The 13,323-nt window shown below is 43.2% G+C and overlaps 1 protein-coding gene across 1 annotated transcript in view; it reads left to right on the top strand.

Annotated features, from left to right (window-relative positions):
• The window catches only part of chinmo (Chronologically inappropriate morphogenesis), a 41,633-nt gene extending 28,942 nt beyond the window's left edge, over positions 1–12,691 (top strand). The window contains 1 exon segment of the mRNA XM_066729568.1: positions 8,256–12,691. Coding sequence (XP_066585665.1) covers positions 8,256–8,488 — 233 coding nt within the window. The 3' untranslated portion in view covers positions 8,489–12,691.
• The last annotated feature ends 632 nt before the right edge of the window (positions 12,692–13,323 follow it).

Genomic DNA, 13,323 nt, shown 5'->3' on the forward strand with positions numbered 1-13,323 from the left:
GAAAAAATAATCTACCTTCGCGCGTCCGTAACTCCCGTCTTGCCACGGATGAAAGTTACGCGCAAGGTCGTTAAAAACTTGGGTGACACACTTGGGAAGTATCGCATGTGTGACCGGAGCCTCCGGTTGCGCCATTTTGTCTTCTAACGACGTTGCTCCGCGAGACTTTCTCTCGTGACGCTCCTAAATTCCTCCGGAGGGCCTCCCCCCTCTTCCCCCTTTTGCAGTAGGTTTCAATCGGTCGTTGCTGGAACCAAAACACGAGCCTGCGAAACCCTCTCGATGCACGGTGTCTCGATTCTTCGTTTTTTACCCGTTGCTGCTCGAGTTGACGCCGAAATAATCACGTGCTTCCAATGCCACGTTATTTCCATATTCCAGCCATATTCCTGCCATGTCCCGTGTAGCTTTTTAATTTTAATCGCACGACGCTCGTCTTCTACTTTCGACCTGCTTCTGTAAGTTTATATATATTTATTATTACGTGGTTATCGCTGAACCACCGCAGGAAATACTTTGTACACGTGTGTGTGTGTGTGTGTGAGCTGGAAATAACACGCGAAGGGTGCAAAAGGTTCTTCTCCCTCGGATACACCGTTCGCCGGTTTTAAATCATAAATGGACATCGACGCTGCAATTGCAACATTTTACACACACACATACACATGCATTCATGAGGTTTCCTCCTATCTCTTTCTAACCCCTTTCCGCTTAGTCGCAGGAACCTCGTGAAAGTTTCCATCTATAACGTGTCTATAATCGCTCTTTCTCAGAGTTTTTCCTCCGGGACCTGCGTGCACACACGACGGACCTTTTTTTTTTCATACACCGTCCCGTTGTTAATTGCACGTTCCATGCCACCCTACCACTTGAATTAGAAATATCGTGCAATTTCCACTCGACCATGTCTCACCGTTCCTTTTTTTCATAACTCGCTTTTTCTTTCCTCCTCCTCGATTTTTTATCCCGATACTTCGCGGAGGTTTTTTGCGCCGTCTGCAAGAAGAGGATGTAGTTTTTTCCGAGCGTTTCAACGGAGAATTCGAGGCTCCCAGAAAATTATTCTCACTTCTGTAACCTTGCGTTTGCCCAACAGTACCCAACCTTCCGATTCCAAAATATCTCTTACACAATGCACCTATGTTGGATTTTTGAACCTTTCCAACATCCCAAGGTCAAAGGTTAACCCTTCTTTAATAATCGACATACGAATTTTCGCTTAATGGGATAATTGATTTTTTTCGTAAATCGTAGAAGAACGGCGAACGTTGCAGATGGCAGGTATCTCGGTTTGGACGTTCTTCGGAGAAGGATGCGAAAGGCAGGTTTTCAATGTGTGTCATGGTCAGACGACCATCGAACCAACTAGTTTGGTCTTTTAGAAACGTTAGACGGGGCCTCGCGGTTTCGACTATACTCGTACCGTCGCACTACGAATTACCAACGACGTATAAAAGAATAACAATTTGTTTGCCAGAGTCGTTAGGAGCTTCTTTTTTTTTTTCGTAGAATTATCCGTTTAATTATATTGATTTGGGGGGGGGGGGGGGTATGGTTAAAAAATGTACACGGGTGTGCGCGTGTACGCGGGAATATGCCGGTTGCGTCAGAAGTAGGAAATGGAGAACGACGCGTTAGGAATCCCTATTCCCTACGGCTCGTATTGATCGGTCGAGGGTGGTAGTAGTAGTGCGTGGTAGGATCGCAGTAAAACAAATTAGAGACTACTCGTCCCTTTCTCCCAAAATCCTGCGATAGCAACTAACATTACCATGAAATCCTCGCGAACATAACCTCAAAAATGTATTTTCGTTGAAATCTTCGTGAACATAAAGGAAGGGGTCATAGAAAAGCAACAGAGATTTCAGGCGGGAAAACAAACGATAAAGAAGCTGACTCTCGTTGGGAATCCGTGTGGGCGAAAGTTTTGGGGTCCGCGGATGAAATGGCTGGAATCTCTCCGGGCGAAACAAAAGCAGCGCGATGGCTTTGAGCGTGTACATGGGGAGCATCTGCAGGGACGCGTGTACGCAGCGATTGCAGTGATACAGCGCGCGAGCGAGTCGAGGGGGATAACGATCGGCAGAGACGCGACGATAGCCGAATGCGCACGATTTTTCTCGCACGGCTGCGTGTTTTGTTTTAGCTCATGCACGCACGCACGCACGCACACGCTCCAGCACCGTTAGATCGTGACACGCGGTGAGATAGGGACACGCAACGACACGCTCGTGCAGTGGCGAGAATTCGGGTCACGGAATAATTCACGGTAGTGTCGTCAGAGGGCCAGCTTGCGTAGGTTAGGCGGATCAGGCCATGTGCGTGGGGTTAGAAAACTGATGGAAGAAACAAGGCGACCGTGAATATTTATGGAAATTGCCACTCGATGCGTTAGCGAATTTTTGGCAAGGGAGAACGAACGGTGAGAGAGATCGAGTCTCCACGAGAGCAGGTTTTCTATCGGGACACAAAGGGCCGGGACAGACGGAGCAGCGCGAGACTCGACGAGCACGAAGTGGCGCTTCTACTTGTTGTCTGCATTGTGCGAGAGAGGGCGACTCGAGTGGGCCACTTTACGCTCTCGCGGTGGTGTGTACGGTATACGCAACTCGTGTGCGTGTTATCCCGTCACGTGCACGCTTCCTAACCACACCGCGACGACAATCGCTAAACGAACGGAATAACCCGAGAGCAGAGGCTCGATTTTAGACGTTGAAAAAATAGAATCTACCATCGCCCTTTATTACGCGCAACTCTTCCCCTCGCGATTCCTCAGAATTATTTAGCAGTCCGATCGAATAAATCCGCGTCTCTCTCTCTCTCTCTCTCTCTCTCTCTCTCTCTCTCTCTCTCTCTCTCTCGGTCTTGTATATATCTCGGGCTCGTTAAATATAACTTCTCTTTTCTCACGTTTATTAATATCTATTCCTTTATTATAGAATTTAGAGAATCCTCGCCGAGCATGCCTCGCGGAATAACGGGATACGATAAATTTGACGCGCCAATCTTTTTTCGTCTCCCTTTTTCCACTCTCGTGAGTTCCTCGAGTTTAGCAGCGTGGCTGGCGGCTGCTGCGTTACGAAACTGCGCGAGCTTCTCGACGCGTCCGCGAGATCGCGCCACCTGCACGCGCGCGCGACACTCGCGTACTCCACGCGGGCGTGGGTGCAGATTTAGTGCAGGCAGCTTTCACAACGTTGACCCCAATCTCGGACCATTAGAAATTCGTGCCTCTGCAAATACCCCGAAGCGTCGTGACGAATCTCTCTCTCTCTCTCTCTCTCTTCGTTCTTTCGTTCCTGCTTCGACAATGAACCAACGAGAATAACGGTACAACGAATAGATCGTTCGGAAAACTCTTATCGATCTGATAATTTTGTCCCCTAACCTATTAGGAAATTCAACGGCGGTCGCGATGTTATTACGGATGCTCGGAGACAAAACGAATTAATCGAACAGAGACTCTGCAATAATATCAAAGCTCTATATATATACATATATACAAACTGCAAGTTTACGGAAGTCTCAAGAAGGGGAGTTCGCGATGAACGAGTATACGAACCTGCTCGCGCAGTACGCACCAATCAATAACGAAAGGTCGCGTGTACGTGCACGCGATGCTCGCGTGTATCGGTGAGTCGACCACGGCTGTTCTCTGTGCGAGTGCTGTATACGCGTGCCCCGGCAAAAAGCTTCGCAAACACTTTTTTTGTTGACTCTCGCTTTCGTGCGCGTACGCTCGGCGCGAGGCTCAGGAATTTATTCGCGGAACGGATTCTTCTCGAGGAGCAAAACTAAAACAAAACAAAGGAGACACGTTGGGTGGAAGACAGCCATAACCAAAGTTTTCTTTGACCAGAGGTGGAGAGGTACGAGGTGCACGATTCTTGAGGGAGCGAATGGTAAATTTGGCAGGAACGGTTAATGGTGGAACTGCTAGGAGTACGCAATCCTATCTAGGATGAAGCACTCTGATTAAAGAAGGTCTCGGGTGTGGACCGTTGTGCAGGTTATGGTTTTCTTTTGGTGGTCCGTAGGGGTTATGGTGGAGGGTTGGCATCCCTTGCAACGAGAGCGGAGATCGACCAGGGCGTCGAGCCTCTCGGCGTAGGGGAAGCGAGGGGGAGTATAAGGGTGGAGGAAGGTGGGTCTAGGTCTCTCTTTCTCCCCTTGATTTTGGCCTGCAACACCCGCGATGCCTGACATTGATTTTCCTCGCTGCCTCCCCCCCCCCCCCTCCTCCCTGGCCATCCACCTACGCAAACCACCCCTGATAACGTTTCAACCCCCTCTACTATATATATACGTGTGTGTGTGTGTGTGTGTGTGTGTAATCCCTCCCTCACTTTCGCTTTCTCCCGACTTTCCCTTTCAACCCCGCAAGCTCGAATAAATGGACCCTCTTTATCTTCGCCCCCCCCCCCCTCCTCCAAACGAACTTATCCCTCTCAAACACACACACTATTTCATCCCTCCTTGGTCCAACCACATCCTAAAATTTTTCATTTTCACCATCGATCCTCCTGCATCCAGGAAATGACGCAGTTTTTCGCGTTTCTGCGTCTAAAAAAAAAAAAAAAAAAAAAACAGAAAAGAAGCGTTACAGCGGTTATATTTGCGTAGAGTTGGAAAATCCAGGCCGAAGCTCGCATGGTAATCGGTCTGTTTTGCTGCTCGGCTCCAGTAGACCCTCCCCCCTCCTCATCCCTTTGTCTCGGTTTCTATTTCTTACGATTGGCCTGCGCCCAATTTGGCGCCACTGGCCAAATTGTGTCAAGGCCTTCTCTCCTCTCCTCTCGGCGCGCATTCTACTCACGCTCCCTTCTCCCTTTTTCCACCCCCCCCTCCCCCCTCCCTCTTCCTCGACGATCTCGACTCGCACCGCGACTCTTCGCGGCTTCTCGCGATCGAGTAATCCCCAGGGACCAACGGTGGTGACTTTGTCTCTCTTCCCTCTGCAATCTTTTTCTTTTTAGCTTCGAGCAGCAAAACTTTGAACCCTTTATCGCGAACGCACGTCGAAACCTGCACGAGTATCGATCTTCCAGCCGACTCTGCTCACGCACGATTGTCACTCGGAAACCAGCTCGATCGATCCACTCACGCACTGTATACATATGTATATTGATGTATACGTGAAAAACGTGCGTTTGCAGAGTTTCTTCCGAAGAGAAAAATATTTGGCGGTTGTGGACAAACGGAATGGTAAAGAGAGATGCAGGGTGACCCAAATTTCATTCCAAACTATATATATATATATATGTATATATGTATATGGGATCGGTGGGAAATGGGAAGAGGACCGATGATAAGACTGTGATATTTTCGAAAGCGTTTCTTCGTTCCTCGTTGGAACAGAGAGAGCGAGAGAGAGCGAGAGAGAGAGAGAGAGAGAGAGAGAGAGAGAGAGAGAGAGAGAGTTGCGGTAGGGCGAGTATGAACGATTTCTTTATGCCATTGGCCTCTCCTCCGGTTCTCGTTGCGACTAGTGAAAAAGGGTCGGCCTGTGGGAAGAACCTTGGACGCTCCGCCGAGCTGCGTTTCGTAACTGAACCTTTCCATTTTCCTCTCCTTACCCCCTCCCCGCCCCTATTTCAGCCTCGTGTGCCCCGGCCATGCGACGACGATGCCACGAGCCTCTTCGGCCCGGGCCCTTCGCTTTCGTCACCACCGCGAAGGCCGATTCGACGATTTCGTATTTTATACTCCCCCCCCCCCCCTCTATACGTTCTCCAATTCCAACTATCCAGCTAATTCAAAACAGAGACTCGAGTCACCTGACCACGCCACTCGCTCCACGACCATCTATATATACATAGTTATTATTCCGTAATAATCCAATTATACCTATCGATGCGTCCGCCATTGAAAGTATAATTAAAAGAGAGATGGAGGGGGGGGGGGGATGGATAGGAGTCGAAATTCGGAAGAGGCAGCTGTCCAAAGCGTTTCGCAGAAAAGATCGTTTTTCGCCTCCAACCGTTTTGCGTTTCTGCATGCTAGAAGCCAAACCTCCCCCCCCCCCCCCTCCCCCTACCCCCTACACCTTCCACCATACACAGCGCCGTTTTTACCCAATCGCACAGGGCGCTTCTTCACGACTCGCCTTTGTTCTCGCGTGGGTCCTTTGTGAATTTCATAGTCAGCTGCACGAAACTGAGCCCCGCGGCCCCGTTTCCTCTCTCTCTCTCTCTCTCTCCTTCTTCTATGATAGCCCGCTCTCTCCTATTTTTAGCCGCTACCTCTTCGCCTTTGCACCGACACCGCGCTCTACGTGCGTTTATACTATATATATATATATATGTATATGTATGTTTACGTGTATGTGCGCGTGTACACATGTTCACAGTATACACAACCTGTCGCTGTACGCAATCTCTTCGACCACTCTCTACATCCCCTTTCTTTCCTTCGCCTTCCAGTTCTTCATGGGCGCCACAGAATTTCAATAATTATTCGTGCCTTGCACGTGGCTGTCGAGAACCAATCACGATCGTCCACTCGTGTAAGTTGCACAAGGTGCTTTCCTCGTTAAGAGACCGAGAGATTCGTGCAGTCTCTCGAGTCGAGTAAAAAGCTGAAAAACATATATAAGACATAAGAAAAAAATTGTTGAACGTTTTTTTACTACTACCTTTTCTTCTTCTGCAATTCTTCCCACGCAAATGCTCCTTTTTTCTTTGAGTCTGAGATTCGTGCAATTGCGCCAATCGAGTAAAAAGGTAAAAAAAAACTAAAAGCATATATAAGACACAGGAACAAAAATTGATGAACGTCTTTTTATTGCTGCCTTTTCTTCCTCCGCATCTCTTTCCATGGACACGCTGCTTTCTTCCTCATGCAACACCAAAATCCGTGCAATCGCGATTCGTGCGAAAAACTTGAGACGTTGAAACACATCGAGTTGCATTCTTTTTTAGTGTATGCGTTCTTTTTTTCATGCACAAGGTGGTTTCCTCGTTAAGAGACCGAGATTCGTGTAATTCCACGAGTCGAGTAAGAATGTAAACGGCTGAAAAGTTAAAAAGCATGTATAAGACAGGAAGAAAAATTGATAAGCGTCTTCTTACTGCATCCTTTTCTTCCTCCGCATCTCTTTCCATGGACACGCTGCTTTCTTCCATATACAAGACCAAAATTCGTGCAATTACGATACAAGTAAAAGCACAAGGCAAAATAAATAGACTTGAATACAAAATTCGAATTGTGTTGAGATGCATCTTTTTACTACGCCATTTTTTTCCACGTGTACGATGCTTTCCTCCTTCCAATATTAAAATCTGTGCAATTGCAAAAATCGAGACCTAAAAAGCATATATAAGACATAGGAGCAAAAATCGACGAGTATTTTCTTCTTCTTCTATTTTATTGGCTACTGCCTACTGTGAACAATTTGACATGTTCTTCCAGCATCTTCTTACTACGCCCTTTCTTTCCACACGTACGATGCTTCCCTCCTTACAATATTAAAATCTGTGCAATTGTAAAAATCGAGACCTAAAAAGCATATATAAGACATAGGAGCAAAAATCGACGAGCATCTTCTTCTTCTTCTATTTTATTGGCTACTGCCTACTGTGAACAATTTGACATGTTCTTCCAGCATCTTCTTACTACGCCCTTTCTTTTCACACACACGTTCCTTTCGTCCTTCCAGTACCAAAATCCGAGCAAAACCAACACGATCCAAACCCTAAAACAAAAAAAGAAACATTACACTCCTATCAAGAACGAATAGCAAAAAATACCCACAAAACGTACCAAACTCTGTCCCAACAATCTCCTTCCCCGACCACGGTCGACCATGTGCGAACACAAACGGTCGAACCTTAAGGTCGATCATCAGTTGAACACTCGATCGCTTTCCATCCGAGGCGAAAACAGCGGAATGCTCCTCTCTCTCTCTCTCTCTCTCAAGCCCCAACTCCATGATCCAACAACACAAAACTCCCATACAGTAGAAGACGCACTTACAAAGAATCTGGCAATGTTGATGACGCTGCTGGATGACCTTGCACGCGCCGATAATCACCGAGGCATTGGCCCGATGCTCCACCATGAACTTAGCAACGCGTTCCCGCTTGAACTTTGTCCCCCCCCCCCCTTTTTAAGTGCCTAATGGCGAAACGCGCCTTGAAAAAAGAAAAAGACGATCGCTCGCCTCGTTGCGCAACTTGCATAACCCCCCTGAGGGCCTCCGTTATACATATATATAGTGACGTTACAAAACACTACATACACATGCTTTGTTCCAGGCAAGAAACTAAAGTGTCCATACTGCGAGCGGCTGTACGGCTACGAGACGAATCTACGGGCCCACATAAGACAACGTCACCAGGGCATCAGGGTGCCATGCCCCTTCTGCTCGAGGACATTCACGCGGAACAACACCGTGAGGCGACACATCGCACGGGAGCACAAGACCGAGTTGAGTCTCAAGGCCTTCCAGCAGTCGAACCACTCGGTGGCGGACTCCGTTCCGCAGTAACCACCCCCTCGACACTGTTAGATCCCGTCTCCATCATCGCCGAGAGAGCACCGTAGTTACCTGAAGGAGTGTCGAGAACACGCGCCATCCACCTCGCTCGAACGACCTTGACGATGATGGAGGGAAGAGTCGACGCACGCTTCGTCATCTCCTTTGGTCGTAGTCTCGACCTTCTTCTTCAGCAGCCTTTGGACGATCGAGCCTCTGGAAGACGTCTTTTGCATCGTCGAATTTTCGTCTCCACCTCCACCCCTTTACCCCCTCCCAATTTTAAGAAAAAACCTGGTTCCTCCCCCCCTCCCAAAAAAACCCATCTACACTTGCCGATGAATGGACAAACCTCTCGTTTATATATAGCCGCCCCTATATAGGAAGAGAGGCTGAATCATCGTGTACTACGGTTTTGTAGTAAATATATACACACGTATATATATATGAGGAGAAAGCGCTTCGAGACACATGCTAGTACGCGTAGCATAAACGAATGGGTAAGAAAAACGCTGCGAATCACACGGAACTAGTCAATGAAAGTGCAACGGTCAAGAATAAGATTTATTAACCAGCGAAGCATCATTTTGGATGAAAGAGAGAGGGATCGATGGATAACGAGTACCAGAAGAATGCAGAGATTAAGCGAAGAGAAGGATGGAAGAGAAGAGCGTATTATGATGATGAGTTTAAGCAAATAGGCTCAACGTGGGCTCGGGTTATTTGTGCAAACACCATTATTATTATTACTGGATTAATTTTATGCTCTTTACGATGATGACTGCGGCTCTCGCGAGCCAGCAGAGATACTACATATGCTGTTATACTATATACCAATTACTGTTTTAGTCGAGTCTAGAATGGAGCGATCATATAGTATATCGTAGGTTACTTTTTCACGCACAGTGCCAAACCAGACTAAGTTCTTACGCTGGATCTATTTTATATATATATAAATAATCTTCTTTCTTTTCTCTTTATCGTCACACTCACGAGAGACATATCCGATCGATCGACACTTTTTTATACGATAGATACGCTTTTATAAAAGATTTATGTGTGAGAAGACTACGATTTCTGAAAGAGAGATAGAGATAGAGAGAGAGAGAGAGTCAACTATCGTAGAAACCCGCGAGATTTGACTTGGCGAGATGCGGCGAACGAATCTGTTTTTTTTCCCCTTTCTTTCCTTTCTTTCATGACGCTAAGGTGAGAGAGAAAGAGCCATAGAGAGAGAGAGAGAGAGTGAGAGTACCTACGGTAAGGAGCACAATTGAATCAATGTTTTGTAATTTTATACAAACTTTATATTTTTTCAAATAAGTAATAAATTGAACCAAAAATAGTTTTGACGAATACATAATTATATTGTTAAGTTATGAAATATGCTTTTTTGATTACAAAATGCGTTTTCATTTACATACTATGAACGAAAAGGATTGACTCGGTTTTGTGAACTATATTATCAAAAATTACGTATTTTCCTTTTCAATGTTTTGTCCACAGTCCTTTAGCTTTTAAAACTGCATTAATACGTCATGGCATATTGTCTACCAGTGTTTGTATGTGTTGTGTTGTTTTTTTGCAATAATCCTGAGATATTTTTTCTCAGTACACCTTAATTCTGTTACACAATTCTGTAATTGAAAATGGTACTGTTTAGTATGAAGTACACAATTGTTTTTTCAGTAAGTTCCATAGATTTTCTATTGGATTAAGATCAGGGCTTTGTGCCGGCCAGTCTAAAACTAAAAATTCTTTACTTTTCAACCAATTTTTTACACTTTTGGCCATATGCTTCGGATCCCGGTCATGTTGAAAAATGACATTTTCCTCGGGGTACAACATATTTTTAACAGCATCTAAAAGATATTGCTGTAAAATATCTCTGTAAACGTACTGATTCATAATACCATCAATTTCATTTAGTGAACCAACACCAAACACCGTGTAAAACACCCTAAAAACATAAGGGAACCACCTCCATGTTCGAATTTTTGCTTAACATGTCATGGTTTCAGTGATTCAACTATCCGAATCCAACACCAAGAAATACCATTTGAACCAATTTTACTAATTTGGTCTCCTCCGACCAAATAACTTGTTCCCAATCAGCAGTTGTCCATGCTTGATACTTTTTAGCAAATGATAAGCGAAGCTTAATATTTTTGTTGGATAACATCGGCTTTCTTTTCCGTTCAATAGCTTTTAAATCAGCTTTTCTAGCAACTCTCCGAGCTGTCCACTTGTTAATTTTAATACCTGCGTCTTAAATATTTGTGCAGCCATTAAAGCAGAACAAGCTTCACCCAATGTGATCAAATGTACAATTATTCGCTCGTTTTGCAGTGTCTACATTTTTAGCCTTCCACCTGCACTCAATAATATATTTTTACAGTACCTCTTTCTAATTCTTTGCACCGTCGTCTGTTTGACATTACACTTTTTTGCAATTTACACGTAAATGAGCCATCATTTAACAGAGAAACGATTCTTTTAGCACAATTGGAAGAAATTTTCTTCATATTGGTTTCTCTTATAGGCGTTTACTTTATCGTTCGACTGAATACAACAAATTGAAGGTTAATACATCCAGCTACTGAATGTGAACATATAGAGCTAATAAATGTAAACATATCGCGATTACAGGCAAGTTAAACCATATTTTTTCAAAGCGGTACAAAAGCGAATTGAATCTTTTCTTCGGAAAAACAAAAATAAAAAGTTATCTTGCAACCAAAGAAGCTTATTTCATACGTTAAAAGCATAACCATGCATTGGTCGGATGTATTTTTTTAATCGATTTACTACTTATGTGAATAAGTAAAGTTTGTATAAAATTACATAACATTGGTTCAGTTATGCCCCTTATTGTATATTGTGTAATATAAATAAATAGTTTTATCGCGGTGCGCCAGCAATAAATATTAAATAACTAAACACGCACGCGCAACGAGCCTTATACTATCAAAACTGTTCACGATTGGCTTGCGCGCAAAGCTCGCAAGAATCCTCATTATAACAATTTAGCGTCACGAAACGTCGAACGCTCGCTCGCCTCTCGCACAAAGTTGATCATAGTTACATTTTGATGAAGCAATCATTACCACTTTGTTACCTGTTTACAATGTTTAATACAATGGACTTTTGTCCAAAGCAATAGTCGCATATTGAAATATAGAAAGAAAGAGAGAGAGAGAGAGTAATAGCCATCGATCATAAAATGACAGAGATTATAATAGATTGAGAGAAATAGTTTCTAGTACAGTTATATAGAGAATTCTACGATCATGCAATAGATTTATACTTTGCCTGTATATTTAGATATTCCTAGTCAGGATGGTGTCGCGATATTAATTGTTGCAGTATTTACAATTTTTACAGAATTATCTTATTTTCCCGTTTAAGCTTTTCCGTTACAGATGACTTTAATTATTAGCTCACAACGATATGCCTACCATATGTTATCAGGGACAGATAGATGGAAGGATGGACGTAGAGAAAAAGAGAGAGAGAGAGAAAGAGAGAAATAGATATAGAGCAGGTTACATTTACCAAGCAGAATCATGAATAGAGTTTTCGTTTCGTTCCTACCCCTCTCACCCCCACCACATAATTTACTTTAGTTTCTCTATAAAAAACTTTTTCAAGTAAAAAGTTTTAAGCACAAACGCGACCAATTTTAAGTCGCGCCAACAGACCATGCCAAAAGTATGAAAATACTACCTCATTTTTAATACAAACAGGGAACAGTGATAACAATATTTTAGAAATTCCGTAGAGCCGCTGATAATTGTCCGGTTAGTGCTGGAGAAATTCTCCTGACACCACTTTATATACATTATCACTGAGAAAAAAATTCGTTTTAATTTAACAAACTGATTTGTTTTAATTTTGATTTATTTGAGTTTAATGATTTTTGATTCATTTAAATAAATAATTTTTTATTCAAACAAAAGAATAATTGAAATTAAAAAATATATTTGTTAGAAAATATTTCATGGATATAAATATGTATTAACTTTCCTTAAACAGTAATTATTAAAATCAAACGAACCATTTACTTGAATCAATTAAACCAGGGTGTTTCTCTAATGGCGGCATCTCTGGAGATTCGTGTTAGTCGATCATAGCATTAGGAATTATGAGATCGAGAACGCTGATTGGTCAATTTCGTGTAGTACTAACCTAAAATGAGCCATTAGAAACAGTTGGATAATGCAAGTGAAACAAATTCGCTATATTGGTGCATAAGAGTAAAAAAGGGCAAATGTCAACATCTGACAGGTTATCTGAGGTTAAGGATGCCAATTTAAAATGATTATAAGAAAATATAATCAAAATAATCAGAAATGTGAGGTGAACTTAACTATTGCGTTTAGTTTATTAAATATGATTAGTTAAGTGTTAATAATGTTTAGTTACTCAATTTAGTTTTGTTTGAAGAAGATGCAAAAGTTATAAGAGAAGAATATCCCAAATCCAAGATATTCCTCTCTTATAACTTCTACGTCAGCCTCAAGCAGAACTAAATTGAATAACTAAACATTATCAACACTTAATCATATTTAATTTACCAAACAAATTCACCTCACATTTAGTTTGGTTTCTTCTGATTATTTTGATTATATTCTCTTATAATCATTTTAATTTTTCTTCCTTGACCTCAGATAATCTGTAAGATTTTTTAATTTATGTTTTTATACTTTAATGCACCAAGATGGCAGACGTGTTTCGTTTTCGCCCTCAAACATTTATAACGCCCCGATTTAGGTTGGCACTATATGAAATTAATCAATCAGCGTTTCCGGATTTTATCATTCCGGTTACTACAGTCAACTAACACG

The sequence above is a fragment of the Prorops nasuta genome, unplaced genomic scaffold (genome assembly GCF_024137725.1).
Source record: "Prorops nasuta isolate Cenicafe-Biocafe unplaced genomic scaffold, Cenicafe_Pnas_1.2 PNAS00007, whole genome shotgun sequence".
Classification (NCBI taxonomy): domain Eukaryota; kingdom Metazoa; phylum Arthropoda; class Insecta; order Hymenoptera; family Bethylidae; genus Prorops; species Prorops nasuta.